The following is a 16,268-nucleotide window of genomic DNA, read 5'->3' as shown; positions in this document are numbered from 1 at the left end:
GCTTTTAAGACCCTGGTCACTGCTCCCCGAAGTAGGATGTACAACATTGGATTACATTATTGCTGATTGACCTTGATGTCCCCAGGGGGCGTGGTCCTAAGGCCCAGAAGCCTAGTAACTCAGTCCCACAAACTGTGCGGTTAGGGCTGAAAACCTTGCATGGCTGTGCTCGCTCTATGCTCTGGTTATGTGTGCAGCACAGGCAAGTGAGCATGTCAGTCGACACTCTGCCAGACCGGTCTATGCTCTGCCATCTCACACACATTCCACTTATGAACCGAGGAGTGAATCTGGTCCTAGACGGTTGCTTCTTATTACTGTCTGTGCAGGGCTGTGTGTGCAGCAATATTTAAAACCCTGTTGCCTTTTATCCTCTTGTGTGTCTCAGTGTTGTCCTTTGACTTCCCTCTTATCATTACCTTTCCCTTTCCCTGAATCAATAGATGCCTATCTGGGTTGCTAACCTTTAAGGTCAGCAGGTCGAATCTACCAGCTACTCCGTGGGAGAAAGATGAGGCTTTCTATCCCCCTTGTGTTAGTCTGGGTAGACTAGAGAAACAAATCCAGGGAGACTCATGTGTGTATAAGAAAGAGTTTTATATCAAAGAGTAATTGCACATTAAGAAAGCATCCCAGCCCATTGCAGATCAAGTCCATAAGTGTGATATTAGCCCATATGTCTGATACCAATCTATAAATTCCTCTTCAGACTCATGAAACACATGCAATGACACTGAGTGCAGGAAGATCACAGGCCAGTGGGTGGAAAGTCTTGTAGATCCAGTGGCAGGGGAACCATTTCAGCGCTGGCTGGGGTCTCCATGTAGCTCCTCCAACTCCAAGGCTCTAGCGTAGCTCCCTGTGTCTTGTTAACAGGAATGTCTCACAGGGTGTGTGTGTGTGTGTGTGTGTGTGTGTGTGTGTGTGTGTGTGTGTGTCTGCCTTCAACGAGGTATTTATCTCCTTAGGGCCTCCACAGACTAAACTCCACCCCTTCACTCCTCAGTCTCAAATTGACAGCAGATAGGTAACTCCCACACCCTACAGAGCTTCAGTCTGGGAACCCCACAGAGGCAGTTCTACCCCTCCCTACAGGCTCGCTGTGTCACAATTGGCTGGGCGACAGTGAGTTAGGTTGGGATCCAGTTAGTTGTCCCTTGGTAAGTAATGTGAAACAATGTTTCTTTCTGCGTGTGTAAACCTTCTCTCAAATTTTAATACTGGGGCCCTCATAGCAAAGCTGTCCTTTTGTGATGGACATATTTCAACCAGCATCATGTCCTGCAGGTTCATCCACACCGTGAGAACCTCTTTCTTTTCAGGGGCTGTGAAGCGTGACTGCACCATCGCGGGCTGGTCTGAGCCCTTCCCTCCTTATCCTGAGGCCTGCCCTGTGCCCCTGGAATTGCTGGCCGAGGAGGTGAGGGGCTCCAGACTTCGGGGACCTTTCCTGGGGGGCGTGTGCCTGGGTGGTGGGCTGCCTAATCACTCTTTTCTGTAGCCAGTGTCAGATGGGAATGTGATCACAGCGGTCTTCCAGCAGATGGCAGTAACGAGACCAGAGGACAGGGACTCTGGCTCTTTGGCTCTAAGTGGGTGGGGAGGCCACCTTCCTGTTTGCTCAGAGAAGAGGGGGAAATGTGCCGGCCACCACCCCCTTGGAGTCCCCTCTCTGGGCCCAGGCTTTGGAGGTTTACCAAAACCCACAGTCACCACCATGGAGTTGGTGTCGACTCAGTGACCCTATAGGACAGGGTAGAACTGCCCCCTGTGGGTTTCTGAGACTGCACATCTTCACAGGCGTAGAAAGCCTCGTCTTTCTCCCACGGAGAAATCCACCCATCCGCTGGTGGATTCAAACAGCTGCCCTTACAAGAGGGGACTAGAATGCCTGTCAGCCACCTGAAGCCCCACCGCTTCTAACTAACTATAAGGACAAAGACTGAGGAGCAGCTTGTCACATCAATATGACCTTACTGTTTGTTCTGAATCAGGAAGAAAGACTGTAAGCACACGTGTGCCCACTAATCTGAAAACACACACACACGTGCACACACACACACCAAACCTCTCTGCCGTACCAGCTGTGGGGTTTCCTACAGGATAACTCTTTATGAGAGTAGAAAGTGTGTCCTGGGGACTGACTGGTGGTTTTGAACTGCTGACTTTGTGGCTAGCAGCCCAACACTACGATGCCACCAGGTTCCCGTGATTCATGTTAAGCAGAGGAAATTCAAACCCGAAAGAAAGCCGGAGACCCCCACTTGCATAACCCCCTATCACCCTCCCCTCAGCGCTACAGGTAAGTGCAGTCTGAACATGCTTTTTCAGATGAGAAGGACTGACTTAGAAGGACGCTGAACCCACAGGGACACTGGGATGGGAGGGCAGCGACAGGCCTCCCTCCCAGGTGACCCCTCAGTTTCTGGGCTGGGGGCCCAGACTGGACTCGACTGATCCCAGCACTCAGCCAAGCAAGAGTGTCCCCCCTGCACTCGCTGGTGGCTGCCCCCCCGCGGTCCCCGATGTTGGGGACTCTAGGTTCTCATACTGGTGAGCAAGCTGGCTATCAGTAAACATGCCCCATACCTTCTGGGGTTTTCCATCATCTCCTGGGGATGAGGGGATCTTTCTTCTACTGCTTGCCCCCTCCCCAGAGCACCAGCCAGCCCGGGCCAAGCCAGAATACCCAGTACACCAGGTTGGCACCGGCTTCCTTGTGCTTCCTGAGTAGTCTGTGGTGAGCGGCTTTACCTGGGCGTTACCAGCTCACTACAGGTCAGGAAGAATGGACAGCTTACCTTGCTTATTGGGAAGTGTATGGAATCATCTCCAAGCATTCTCCCCTCCCCGCCTCTGGGCAGGGTTGGTGGAGGCAGACAGTGATCAAGCACTCCAGTGCTTGGAGGGGGCCCCTGGGCCACCGGATGAGGCGTGTGGGAAAGGCCTAATCCCCACGGCCCTGTTTCCCAAAAGACCCAGGGGCTGAGAGTCTCTTCTGCCCGTGTCTGTGTCTCTGCAGAAATCTTACTTCTCCATGGTGAAGATCGTCTACACCTTGGGCCACAGCATCTCCGTGGTCACCCTCTTTGCCGCTGTCGCCGTCCTCCTCACTCTCAGGTGTGCTACTTTCACCATCACCTGCTCAGGACGTGTTAATGGCTCCCTGGTACCCAGAAGACCACGTCGGATTGCTGGCCTAGGCACTCAAGAGTCCCCCTGCTCCCTGACCCACCTCCTCCCAAACAAGAACCCGTGCCCAGCACCACACCTCGGCCCACACGGTTTCTGTTTGCTGAGACTGCTTCTTTCTCAAGGCGTTTGTATCGACAAGATGAGAAGCCCAGCTTCCACCTACTTCTCAAACTCCTCTGCCTCCTCCGAAGACGGGCAACGGCCACAACGGCCACAACTGCTGCAACCTGCTGACCACCATCTCCTTTAAGACCCCGGCCTCCAGAGGCAGAGCCCTGCCCACACCCAGCCTGTGCCACTGTCTGCCTCCTGGGGGCGAGTCTTGTTTCTCCCAAGGATAGTGTCTGTCCCTCTGTTCTGTCTGTCTCTCAGATGTTGAGCTCCCTAAAGTCAGGGTCTGGTGCTCTCCTCTCAATGGGACTGAGCCCAGGGATCTGTTGGTCACCTGTCCTGCTGAGCTGATATGGAAGTCTCCGGGGCATGTCACGTCACATCATGTCAACTCTACTCCAACCCAATTCGCTTCCACTCTTCCCTCCTCTCCCCTCCCGGCCCTGTGAAGCCCACTCAGCCTGGCCCCTGTGGTAAGCACACGGGGAGCCCGTCTCCCGCCTAATTTCCTATTCCTTCCCTGCGTACCCGCTCCAGGAAACTCCACTGTCCTCGGAACTACATCCACACCCAGCTGTTCACCACCTTCATCCTCAAGGCGGGAGCCGTCTTCCTGAAGGACGCGGCCCTCTTCCACGGCGACCACACTGACCACTGCACCTTCTCCACCGTAATGCCCATGGTGGCGGGTGGAGCTGGGGGGGTGCGGGAAGGAGCTGGGGTAAAGTCCTGTGCCCACGTTCTCTCTTCCTACCAAACGCACTGCCATTGAGTCACTGAGCCTGACTCATGCTGAGCCTGACTCACAGTAGAGCTGCCTATGGGCTTCCGAGACAGGAACCCTTAAAAATTAAACAAAAAAATTATTGGGGGCTCTTACAGCTCTTATTCCAATCCATACATCAATTATATCAAGCATATTTGTACATGTTGCCATCATTGTTTTCTAGACATTTACTTTCTATTTGAGCCCTTGGTATCAGCTCCTCTTTCCCTCCCAACCCTCGCAACCTCTTGATAAATTATAAATTATTATCTTCATATTGGACACCAATCGCTGTCTCCTTCCCTGAAAGTTTCTGTGGTTCATCCCCTTGGGGAAGTGTGCGGTTTGGTGTCAGTCATTGTCATCGGTTCCCCTTCCTCCCCTTCTCTACCCACCTTCCCTACACTCCTGATATCGCTACTCCCATCGCTGTTTCTGGATTCTGTGTCGTGAGCTCTGACCTGTTACCTTTACCTGTGCACATGCTCTGGCCTAGCCAGAACTGAAAGGCAGGACCGGGGTAATGGCAGTGGGGGGTGGGGGGTGGGTGAGGAAGCCTCAAGGAACCAAAGAAATATTGTGTGCTTCATCAGTGCTTTACTGCACCCAGGTTGACCCCTCCCTTCCTTGTGACCCTTCTGTGAGGGGATGTCCCATTTGAGACTGTAACTCTTTACGGGAGTAGAGCGTCTCATCTTTTTCCCGAGGAGTGACTGTTGGCTTTGAACCGATGACCTTGCGGTTAGCAGCCCAACACTTAACCACTATGCCAGCAGGGCTCCACTGCCATTCCACTGGTGCTTTAATTTCACTCCTTGAGGAGGGTCTGTGGCTAGGGGTGGGGATCGGTGGGGGAGAAAGCAGTTGGGGCCCTCCCTGCAGTTGGGGCCCTCCCTCCCTCAAGAAACCCAGGCTTCTCGGGGGGGACACCGGGCACACAGACCCTGCAGGAAATGGGGCTCTGGGCGAGAGTAAGGAGGGCTGAGGGAGCATGGGCAGGAAGGTGGGTGCAGTCAGTGTGAACCACCCCCCTCCAAGGCCAGAGAACCTGGGACCTGCCTGTGAAGCTGACAGAGGCCTGGGAAGGACCAGAGAAGATTAAACACATTTTTTAAAAAGGCAGTTGGGTTTCCAGACGTTGTCAAACACCAAAGTCATTGCCACCAAATGAATTCCAACTCACAGCGACCCCTTGGGTCCAGGAAGAACAGCTCCCAGAGTTTCAGAGACTGTCATTTTTCACCAGTGTGTTTCAACCTCATGGTGTTTCCGAACCCACCGCCCCCAGGGCTCCTTCGTCCCAGTGGGCACTCACTTTACGAGCGCCGGCTTCCTGACGACAGACACGTGTGTGAACTTATCAGGAACCATCAGAAGGAGAGAGCTTCAAGAAGCTGGCGCGGAGCCTGCATGCAGCCAGCCGGAGTGTTTCCTGAGAGCTTTGGGAAGTCCCTGGGTAGACGGAGCCTGCAGTGTGCCAGGCATTGCACTCAATGCTGTAAGCTCAAGCAACCGGAGGAGAGAGTCTGGCTTGAACCCCATTTTGTCGAGAGGGGTCAGGGGCACTGAGAACCTTGGCAGTCCTCCCTGTTCCTTCCCCCTGCCCTCACTGCTAAGTGCGATGCAGGGTCCCAGGCGGGAGGGGTACTCTGAAGCGCTGGGGGAAGGCAGGCTCAGAGGAGGGAGGTTCGGGATCGAGCTGGTGCCGCTCTGTGCTGCTCCACGTTCCCAGAACGGTAGTGGTTGGTAGATGCTGTTGGGTCAGTTCCAACTGATAGCAACCCTGTGGGCCTCGGAGCGGAAGAAGGCCCGGCCCGGTGCCAGCCGCACGGCTGCTCTTATGCTGGAGCGCCTCGTGGCCATGGTGTCAATCCATCTCGTTGAGGGCCTGCCTCACTTTCATTGCCCCTCCACTGGACCAGGTGTGATGTCCTTCTCCAGGGACTGGTCTCTCCTGACAACATGTCCAAAGCACGTGGGATGAAGTCTTACCATCCTTGCCTTTCAGGAGCATTGGGGTTGTACTTCCAACACAGATCTGTTTGTTCTTTGGGCAGTCCATGGTACTTCCAAAATTCCTGCCCAACGCCATCATCCAAGCGCATCAATTCTCTGTCGGACTTCCTTATTCAATGTCCAGTGATCACGTGCACATAGGCAATTGGGTCGGGTGCACTTTGGTCTTCAAGGTTTTCCCAGTCGTAGGGCCTTCCCAGTGTGACAGATGGACCGAGGAGCTCTGGTGGCATTGGGTTGCTTGCTGTAAGGTCATCAGTTCAAACTCCCCAGCTGCTCTGATGGAGAAAGATAAGCCTTTTTCCTCCAGGGAAGAGCTACAGTCTCAGAACCTCCGCAGGGGCGGGGCAGCTGCATCCTGTACGGTCATTCACTAAGAGTTGGAATCTAGACTCGATGGCAGTGAGTTTTTGGAGTGAGGGATGAACGGGGGTGTCTGGTCCCAGCTGTGAACTGTGCTTGGCTGCTAGCCAGATGTTTGCCACTTGGGTCCACCCACCGGCACCTTGCCAGAAAGGCCTTGCAATCCACTTCCCTCAAACCGGGCCTTGCACGCTGTGTGGAGTACAGTGGAATGTGGGCCCAGGAATCAGGAGCGACATGACGGCCGCTGGCTTGGCTGGTTACCTTTGTCCAGGTGGCTTGAGCTCGGGAGGGCTGGGGCGAAAGGCGATGTCGTCGCAGCACATACAAGGTGCTTCCGTCCAGTCCCTGGGACCTGGCGTGAGGTCCGGCTGGTTTCCCTCTAATGGATGAGGAACTCAGGCAGAGGGAGGCCCAGACACTAACTCGTGGTAGCATTTGAACCCAAGGTGTTCAGATTCCAACACTGTGACCCTGCATACGGTGGGGCTTCCGGGGGCAGGGGATACGTTTTCAATCCCAGTGGGGTCTGGGGTGGGGGCCCAGAAGGCATCAGTTCTGAAGTACCCAGGTGTCTGCCCCCAGGCTCTGTGCAAGGTCTCAGTGGCCGCCTCCCACTTTGCCACCATGACCAACTTCAGTTGGCTGCTGGCCGAAGCCGTCTACCTGACCTGTCTCTTGGTTTCCACGTCGCCCGGCGTGAGGTGTCCCTTCTCGTGGCTGGTTCTTGCTGGCTGGGGTGAGCACTGGGGGCTGGCTTTGCGTGTAGTGGGAGACAGAGGTGGGTGGGCAGGCAGAGGGCAGGGAAAGCCAGGGACCCCAGACCTCACACAGAGGTGCTTCCTCCCTGTGGAAGACTGGAGGCCCAGAGCTGGGAGACACAGACCGCAGCCATACAGCAATGCACGGGAGAGGGAAGCAGGCCCAGGACCTCCATGGTCTTTAGCTGTGAGGTTGGTCCAGTGGTGGGAGCAGGGTGGGCCTCTGAGCTCCGCAAATAGACAGCTCCATCATTGTGTCCCCTCTGTGGTCCCGACAGGGCTGCCCCTGATCTTCACCGGCACCTGGGTGGGTTGCAAGTGGGCCTTCGAGGACATCGCGTGAGTCTGGCCTGTCCGGGGTGGCACGGGGCATGGAGGGGACAGCTAGGGAATGTGGGGCTTCTCCGAGTTGGGAAAGGGAGACGTGGGTCCTGCCCATGGAAAACTCCCAGGCTGGGGCCAGGAAGGGGGGCTCTTGGAGCCTCTTGGAGCTATGGGCGGTCAGGGAGGGCTTCCTGGAAGAGGAAGTGTTGGGGCCTGCCAGGAAGCAGCAGACCCACATCCACCCATCAAGTGGAAAGAAAGGATGAGTCCAGCCTGGATTGTGTCCTTTTGGACATGGGGTGGCTAACTGGCTGATGGGGAGGAAGGGTGATGGCTGATGGCTTGAATGCAGGACAGAGGAGAGGCCATCTGGAGGCCAGAAAGGGACTTTGGACTTCGCCTTGGACATCTCTAATGTCATCCCTGGCTCTTCCTCTCCAGGTGCTGGGACCTGGACAACAGCTCCCCCTACTGGTGGATCATCAAAGGCCCTATCATCCTCTCTGTGGGGGTCAGTCCTTGGGCCAGTGCCCTTTTGCCCTTTGGTTTAATCAATCAACTTCCGTGAGCCACCCATGGGCCACTAGCAGCAGGAACCACGGCTCCAGGCAGGGAGTCGGGAAGCCCGAGTTCCAGCCTGGCTCGGGCATGGATTCCTGGGACATTCTAAGTGGGCCTCAGTTTCCCCGGAGAGGTAGAGCCAGGGGGGTGGTCCTGATGGGCGCTCAGTTCCCTGCAACTCAGTTTCAATGAATGTGGTTGCAGGTCACACCTTGCTGTTGAGAGAGATGGGTGGGGATCTGAGTTGTCCCTCGGGTGAGTCCCCAGCTGCCCACACGTGGAAGGGAGGCGCCAGGACCTCTCTGCTGGCATCCAGGAAGGACTGAATTTATTTTCAAGCCAGGAATTATGCAAACAGAGTGATACCTAATTTCTGTCAGAAAAGCCTGGAGGATAGCTAGTGGCCGGGGGATAAGACCCGAGCCCCTGCCCGTCCAACTTGACCTCAGGGTTGGAGAAGGTGGGGTCTCTGAGCTCCCTACCCCATCTTGTTCTCCAAGGTTTGCATGTGAGACATCTCCATCTTTGGGCTACAAGTCTGGCAGCAGTGCTCTAACTGTGGGCCCACCTCCCCATGCCATGCCTTAAGGACTCGGGTTTCTAGTCTTCAAACACCAAGAGCCCTGGAGGCATACTGTCACCTCACCAGCAATGGGTGGCTGGCCACAGGGTCAGCAGCTGGAGTATGAGGCTGTCTGCTCCTGTAAAGCGTTGCCATCTCAGAAACCCCAGCGAGTGGCTCTGCTCTGTGCTGAGTTCCCTCAAGTTCAGAATTGGGTCGGTGGCGGTGGATTTTAATCCCCAAGGAGGCTGGGCCCCCTGCCAGTCTGCCCAAGGCCTTCCTGTGGCTCTGGCCTCCACCTTCGCTTTCTTCTCTTTCCAGGTGAACTTCGGGCTTTTTCTCAATATTATTCGCATCCTCCTGAGGAAACTGGAACCAGCTCAGCGCAGCCTCCACACTCGGTCTCACTACTGGTAACTCTGTGTGTGTATACATGTGTGTGCATATGTGTGTGCATGTATATGTGTGTATGTGTACGTGTATATGTGTGTAAGATATGTGTTTGTGTATGCATGTGTATATGTGTATGGTGTGTGTTTATGTGTGTGTATGTGTGTGTGTGTGCGCACACATGCATGCGACCATGCTAGGGTGCTAGGAGATGAAGTCAGTGCAGTCTGTCTCACCTGGCAGGTGAGCCTGGCCCCATGTTGCTCTCTGTGCTCCAGAGAGAAAATAGACCCGGTCCCTGCCCTCCAGGAGACCACTCAGCCAGCTAATGGCTGAAGAGGCTGATGGGCCCTGGGGTTTATGTCTATGGCAGTGGGGTGGGGTGGGGGAGGTGAATTAGAGAACACTTTCTGGGGAAAGTGGTCTCTTTATTGGGCTTTGAAAGATACATCTGTCTTTGACTGGCATCCCTGGGACAAGAGCACATGGCATGGGAACCCGGGGTCCAGGGCGCAGAAGGAAGAGTGGTGTGTGGGGAGAAGGGGGAGGGGCTACTACACAGACTGGAAGAGAGGGAGGTGGTGGCAGGCAAGGGTGAGCAGAGGCTCACTGTGGACCAGGACTTTCAAGACTGAGTCTCAGGCGTGTCCTCTGCAGGCGTCTCTCCAAGTCAACGCTTCTCCTCATCCCTCTGTTCGGAATCCACTACATCATCTTCAACTTCCTGCCAGACAGTGCTGGCCTGGCTGTTCGCCTGCCCCTGGAACTGGGGCTGGGCTCCTTCCAGGTGAGGGGTCTCTGCGGGTAGGCCTTCCCTGAGGGTCCTGGACCAGGGCAGAGGTGTTGCTACCTATAGGAATTAGTTGACTTTTTGATAAAGAGGGACCCCAGTTATTCTTCTGTCTGTTCATGTCTTCAGTTTTTCATCTGTCCATCTTCTATTCAACCATTGCATTATTTATTTAACTACTATGTTAGGCTGAGTTTTCTAGAGAAAACCAGTGACAGTCATATATGTATAATTAAGAACTTTATATCAAGAAAGAAATTTACATCAAGCAAGTCCAACTTAAGTCCACAGGCCAGCGGGAGCTCCCTCCAGACTCATTCAGGAGTCCACCAGTGAAGCAGGAAGGTGGATTGGGAATCTCAGGTCTGTGGGTGCAGCATCACATGGATTCAAGGTCAGCAGGAATATGGCAGGGCGCCGACTATTCCCAAGGACAGCAGGCCACATGGGCACTGGCCCAGAGCCAGATGCAGAGTTGAAGCAAATGAGGCGGTGAAGAGAGGCAAGAGAGAGAGAGAGACCAAGTGAGGCTATGGAGAGAGGCTCCATAGCCTCCCTTATCAAAAGATCATGCCCCCAAGGAGAGCAACACCCATATATTCACATAGGTGCATCAAGTTGACATAATACCTACCCATCTAACTAACCATTACAACTACCCATTCGCTCATCACCCACACATTCATTCATCTATCAATTGATCCATCCATCCATCCAATCCACTTATCCATCCATCCATCCATCCATCCATCCATCCATCCATCCATCCATCCATTCATCCATCCATCTTTCTGTCTGCTGTTACCTATTATGTGTGCCAGTTCTGTGTTCATTACCGGGAGATGCAGACATAAAAAAGGCCAGAGAGAAGGGACCAATCGTAGCTCCCTGGAAGACTTTCTGCTATGATACCTGGCACATAGTTAGTGACGACAGCATCTACTCCCTCCCCCACCTTTGCATAGGCCTGACCCAAGCCGTAGCCTGGAGGTGAGTGGGAGAGAGGTTACACACAGACTGCAGACTGCTTGGTGCCAGGACAAAGTGTGAGATTAATTGAGCCTGTTGCCGTTGCTCCCACAGGGCCTCACCGTCGCCATCCTGTACTGCTTCCTTAACCACGAGGTGGGTGGCCCTCCAGCTCTTCCCTACTCAGCGAGTCCAGCCTTCCCGGCCACTCCTGGCCTCCCTCCCTCTTGCCCAGGCCCTGTAGGCTCCATTTCACACCAAACCAGACACCTGTGGTCCATTGTGCACAGTCTGCCTGAGCTTCTGGATCACGACGAACCTGAATGCTTCCTATAGACATACTTGATCCATCCCCGCTCCCCACTCTGGGATGAACTAAGTTCTACTATCCATTCACCAGGGGGATGGGGTGTGTGTGTGCTTTTATGAATCGGGAGAGAGATCCCTAAGCAGGGTAAACAGACCCTCTGATTCTGTTTCTAAAATGGAACAAAAGGAATGGGGAGAGATGAGAGAACTGGGGGAGACTTTCAGAGAGAACAGAAACAGAGAGGTGAAGAAAGTCAGAGATAGACATATAGACCCCCCAGTCCACTGCCGTCTATCAATTCTGAACTCATGGTGACTCGATATAGGGTTTCTGAGACTATGAACTTTTTATGAGATCAGACAGCCTCATCTCCTCCCTCAGAGCAGCTGGTGGGTTTGAACTGCTGACCTTGTGGCTAGCAGTTGTATGTCTAAACCATAGCATCACGAACACTCCTCAGACATACAGCCACGCCAAAAAGAATTGCTCTGTGTAGGCTTCAAGATCCAACGGAGCGCCAGAAAGTTCATGGAAAAATGGGATGAAAGATAATGGCATTTTCCCAAGAACTTTTTGAAGACCCCCTACACCCCCAAACCAATCTCACTGACATCAAGTATGACTCAGGGTGACCCTCTAAGGGCAGAGTACAACTACCCCTGTGGATTTCTGAGACTGCAACTTTTTATGGGAGTTAAAGCCTCATCTTTCTCCCACGGAGAAGCTCGTAGTTTCAAACTCCTGACCTTATGGTAATCAGCCCAGTGCACACCCACTATGCCACCAGGACTCCATGGAGAGAGATCCCGAGCCAGGGAATTGACAGTGAGCCCCTAGAAGAGACACACGGAAACCAGTCCAAAGAGCAGGGACAGCCCAAGGACAGATGGCTCAATGGGGTTCAGGTGGAAATATGAATGGTGGCAGGGACCCATGAGGAGTGAGTTGAAAGCCCACCCAAAAGACAGTGTGCCTTCTTCCTTCTGGACAGACGTGTTCTGTAGGGAGCGCATCTTTGGCAGGAGAATTAGCTCTGTGCCCAGACTCCCGGGCTCCCGCTGGTGGCCGAGGTTGGCTGCATGCTCTGTGTCTTGCAGTGGAGTGCTTAAAGGGACTGACTGCCATCTCCACCCCTGCGGGGACCCCTGCTCTCTGACTCCCATCTTCCTCCCCCCTACCCGCCCCGTGTCCCATGGGAGTGTCACTGGAGGCCTGGCTGGGGCTGAGGCAGCCTGGGGCTGGGGCTTCCACTGAGATCTGTGAAGCGCTCAGTCAGAAAGTCCTTTTGGTTACACACCTCTGCTAACAGGGAGCTTCCTACCTCTCAAGGTGGAGACATCCCTTTTCACCTGTCACCACAGCCACAGCCCAGCTCTCTGGGGCCACAGCCCAGGAGTCCACATTGCCCCCAGCCCTTCCCAGCCCTTGGGGTGTGAAGAGGCACGTAGACCCCCACCCCAGCCCACCCCCTGCCCTGGGTTGCTCCTCTTTCCTTTCCGGCCATCAGCTGCAACTCCTCCCTGGGGCCGCGCCCCTGGACAAGTTTCCAGGGGCCCAAGTTCACATCACAGGGGTGTTATGGGGTGCCAGGGCTCAAACCAAGAGCAGGGATGGTGTGTGTCTGACCAGACAGGAGGAGTTGTCTGTCTGGACACACAAGAAGTCAGCTCACGGACATCTTCGCTGTGTCCAGACAAAGGCGACGATGCTAAGGTAGGAGAACCAGCCACGGGGACCACCGGCAGCCCTCGCAGGAACGAGGAAGAAGTGTCCTCCAGAGCCCGCCCTTAGGAGTGCCTTGGCGTCTCACGCCACCTCTATTTCACCTCTGCGGGATCCCTGCACCGCCTGCTCCCTGGGATCCATTGGAGAAGGGGTGCGGGGCCTTTCAGACATCCTCTCCTTTGTCCCTGCAGGTGCGGGCCGAGCTTGCGAGATGGTGGCACGGTTACGACCCTGAGCTTCTGCCAGTACGGAGGACCCACACCCGATGGGCTATGTCCTCCGGCTCGAGGCTGAAGGTGCTGACGTCTGTGTGCTAGGCCTGTGACATCTGCCTGCCTGCCCGAGTGCACACCCGAGTCTGAGCAGCTGCGATGGGCTCGCCATCCTCCTGGGCAGCACCAACACACCTTCTGCCTTCAAGTGGGCTCCGGGTCCTAGAGACCCTGCAGGACAGGGTCGAACTGCCCCTGTGTGTTCCCCGACAGCAACTCATCATGGGAGTAGACAGCCTCGTCTTTCTCCTGAGGAGTGCCTGGTGGTTTCGAACTGCTGACCTTGTAGTTAGCTGCCTCACATGTAACCCACTAGGCCACCACCAGGGCTCCAAATGCCTGAGAGTTCTCAGGCCACCCCCCATCCCCCGCCAACCCCCTAAAGGCTGCTGCTCAGCCCTGAGTAGGAGCAGCCCTGAGCCACCATGCCGTGTCCTACAGCCTGGGCCACAGCCCAGGGGTGTCACTACCAGACTGTGTAACTGCCAGAGGCTCTGTGTCCACTTGGACCTCAGGGGCAGAGCCCTGTCCACCTAGGGCCTCAGTTCATCACGTGTTTGCCCCATTTGTCCGCAGTCTGACCATGAGTTTGTCTGAGTCTGTCAGGATTATCTTTAAGCCCCGCTCTCCCTCCCCTCCTGCCCAGGACAATCACTCCTCCTGCCCAGGACAATCACTCCAACGCGTTCATGGGGAAGATGTGTATTTGTGGGGGGCTGTGTTTCCCTTGTACATAAATGGTGTTGGGCCTCTGTTTGAGCCTCTTGCTCATGTGCCCCTGGGCTCTCTCCTTTCACGTGATCCCCCATCTGGTTCCTCCCCCATCTGGTCAAGGTACAACATGGTGGCATCGCCCATGGGTTTCCCAGCTGGTCTCCCCCTCCCGCCACCACCCCTGCAGTGACCATCTCGTGCCTGGTGCCTGATGGGCCCTGAGGGCACTTCTCTGAACCCCACTCCCACTGCAGGCAGAAGCCCTGGGTGGCTCATCCACTTGTCATGCCGGTTGTTCTCCAGAATGACAGCAGAGGCTACCCTCCCACCAGGGGCCCAGGAGTTCTTGCCCTGCAGCCCCACCAGTGTCGGGCTTTCCCCAGCCTCTGAGTTTTGCCAGGCAAATGGGTGCTATGTTAGTCCGGGTAGACTAGAGAAACAAATCCAGGGAGACTCATACGTGTATATAAGAACAAGCTTTCTATATAAGAGCAATTGAATACTGAGGACACACACCAGCCCAGTATACATCAAGTCCATAAGTCTGATATTAGCCCATATGTCTAATACCAATCTATAAATTCCTCTTCAGACTCACGAAACACATGCAATGATGCTGAATGCAGGAAGATCACAAGCCAATAGGTGGGAAGTCTTGTGGGTCCAGTGGCAGCGGAAGCATCTCAGCGCTGGCAGGGGTCTCCACATAGGTCCTTCAGCTCCAGGGCTCTAGACTAGCTCCATGTGTCTTCTTAACAGGAATGTCTCACAGGGAGTGTGTGTGTGTGTGTGTGTCCTGCCTCCAGTGAGCTATTTATCTCCGTTGCGCCTCCTAATGAGGTCATCAAACTGTGACCTGATTGACAGGTAGACTCCACCCTTTTACTCTTAAGTCTCAAATGGACACCAGACGATGGAACTACTCCAGGGGTGAACTGGTGCCTCCTGCTTGTTCAAATGAGCACCCCTCTGTGGGTTCTGGGGCAGGTGGAGCATCTCCACGGGTGCGTTAGCCTTTTCTGCCGGCCTTTCTCAAGCTGCTGGGTTGGGCCCTTATTGGGTCCCCGTTCCAGCCAAGTGAGGCTCCACCATGCTCCTTACCTGCACCCCTCAATCTTGGCAGGGGAGACAATGGTCAGCCTTGGCTGCTGTCCTTGAGCAAGGATTGGCCAACAGGAAGGAGAGGGTCTTGCAAAGGGGTTGCACATTCAGCTGTCAAGCGACCCAGAGGGGCCTTGGGGGAAAGGCCTGGCGATCTACTTCTGAAGTCATGACAAGATGCATGGGCTCCTGTAGTGGCGTCTACTCGAGGAGAACTGGTTCTTTCTGGTTCTTTCTTTATCCACAGCCCTGCAGAATTCAGCTCTGTTCCTTGGTCTCTAGGAAGACACCCCCCCCCCTCATTACACTAGTTTTCTTTCCCCACACTCATGAGTTTCAGCCCTTGTCCATCAGGCCTGATTAGCAGGTAGGACTTCCTTGCTCAATCCCTGGCCTGGGGCCTCTCCTCCCCACAACTCCTTGCATACCTTCTCGTCTCCACTGACCTTGGCAAGCTTCCCTTCCCTAGGCCCTGGGGACACCCCTCATCCAGGTGGGTGCACAAGGCTGCCAGTGTGGGCCTGGGGGTGGGACCGCCAGGGGGGTCCCCCTCCCGACATTCACACACGTCCCCTGAGAACAGGCACAAGTGTAGGAGACCCAAAGCAGGTGGCTGGCCAGGATGCCCAGATCAATGTCCTGGCCAGACGAGTGTCAAAGTATGTGGAAATCTTACTATTCCTTTAGTCCCTGATCATAAAATCAATTCATATTCATGGCAGGGCACTGGGGAGATGTTTACGAAGAAAACGGAACCAAGAAATCCAAACGCACTGCCGTCAGGTCGAGTAGATTCTGACCTTTGGCAACCTTGGGTGTACAGAGTAGGACCACTCACTACTCCAGAGATCTCCGCTGGCCCTGAGCCCCAGAGGGTTTCCCCTGGCCATGAGCTCTAGAGGGGCTCCGGACTGAGCTCCAGAGTGTCTCTGCTGGCTGTGAGCTTCCAGAAGCAGATTGCCTGGCCTCTCTTCTGAGGTACTTCTGAGCAGGTTTGAACAACCAACCTTTCAGCTCATGGTGAAGTTCCACTCAGGGGACTAATTCACATTTCATGCAGGGCATCTGAGAAGGTTAGAAATAAAAATCGGCTATAATCACATTACCCACATCCATCTCCACCCCCCAGCCCCCAATATCCAAACTCACTCACTGCTATCGAGTCAATTCTGATTCAAAGTGAACCTGTAGGGCAGAGAACAGCCCATGCGGCTTTCCAAGACTGTAGCTCTTTACAGGAGTCAAAGGCAAGCCTTTTTATCCATGAGTCGGCAGCTGGTGGTTTCGTACTGCTGACCTTGAGGTTAGCAGCCCAATCCATAACCACTATGCCATGCG

General features: G+C 54.7%; 1 protein-coding gene across 1 annotated transcript in view; it reads left to right on the top strand.

Annotated features, from left to right (window-relative positions):
• The window catches only part of GHRHR (growth hormone releasing hormone receptor), a 32,682-nt gene extending 19,522 nt beyond the window's left edge, over window positions 1–13,160 (top strand). Inside the window, exons 4-13 of the mRNA XM_075557325.1 lie at window positions 1,323–1,420; window positions 3,023–3,120; window positions 3,844–3,976; window positions 7,037–7,190; window positions 7,491–7,551; window positions 7,978–8,047; window positions 8,981–9,072; window positions 9,707–9,836; window positions 10,923–10,964; window positions 13,035–13,160. Of these exons, the coding sequence (XP_075413440.1) occupies window positions 1,323–1,420; window positions 3,023–3,120; window positions 3,844–3,976; window positions 7,037–7,190; window positions 7,491–7,551; window positions 7,978–8,047; window positions 8,981–9,072; window positions 9,707–9,836; window positions 10,923–10,964; window positions 13,035–13,160 (1,004 nt within the window). The remainder of the gene's footprint in view (window positions 1–1,322; window positions 1,421–3,022; window positions 3,121–3,843; window positions 3,977–7,036; window positions 7,191–7,490; window positions 7,552–7,977; window positions 8,048–8,980; window positions 9,073–9,706; window positions 9,837–10,922; window positions 10,965–13,034) is intronic.
• The last annotated feature ends 3,108 nt before the right edge of the window (window positions 13,161–16,268 follow it).

This window comes from Tenrec ecaudatus, chromosome 9, assembly GCF_050624435.1.
Source record: "Tenrec ecaudatus isolate mTenEca1 chromosome 9, mTenEca1.hap1, whole genome shotgun sequence".
NCBI classification, from domain to species: Eukaryota; Metazoa; Chordata; class Mammalia; order Afrosoricida; family Tenrecidae; genus Tenrec; species Tenrec ecaudatus.
The sequence above is the reverse complement of the archived record's forward strand: the minus strand, read 5'-3'. Positions and strand labels throughout refer to the sequence as shown.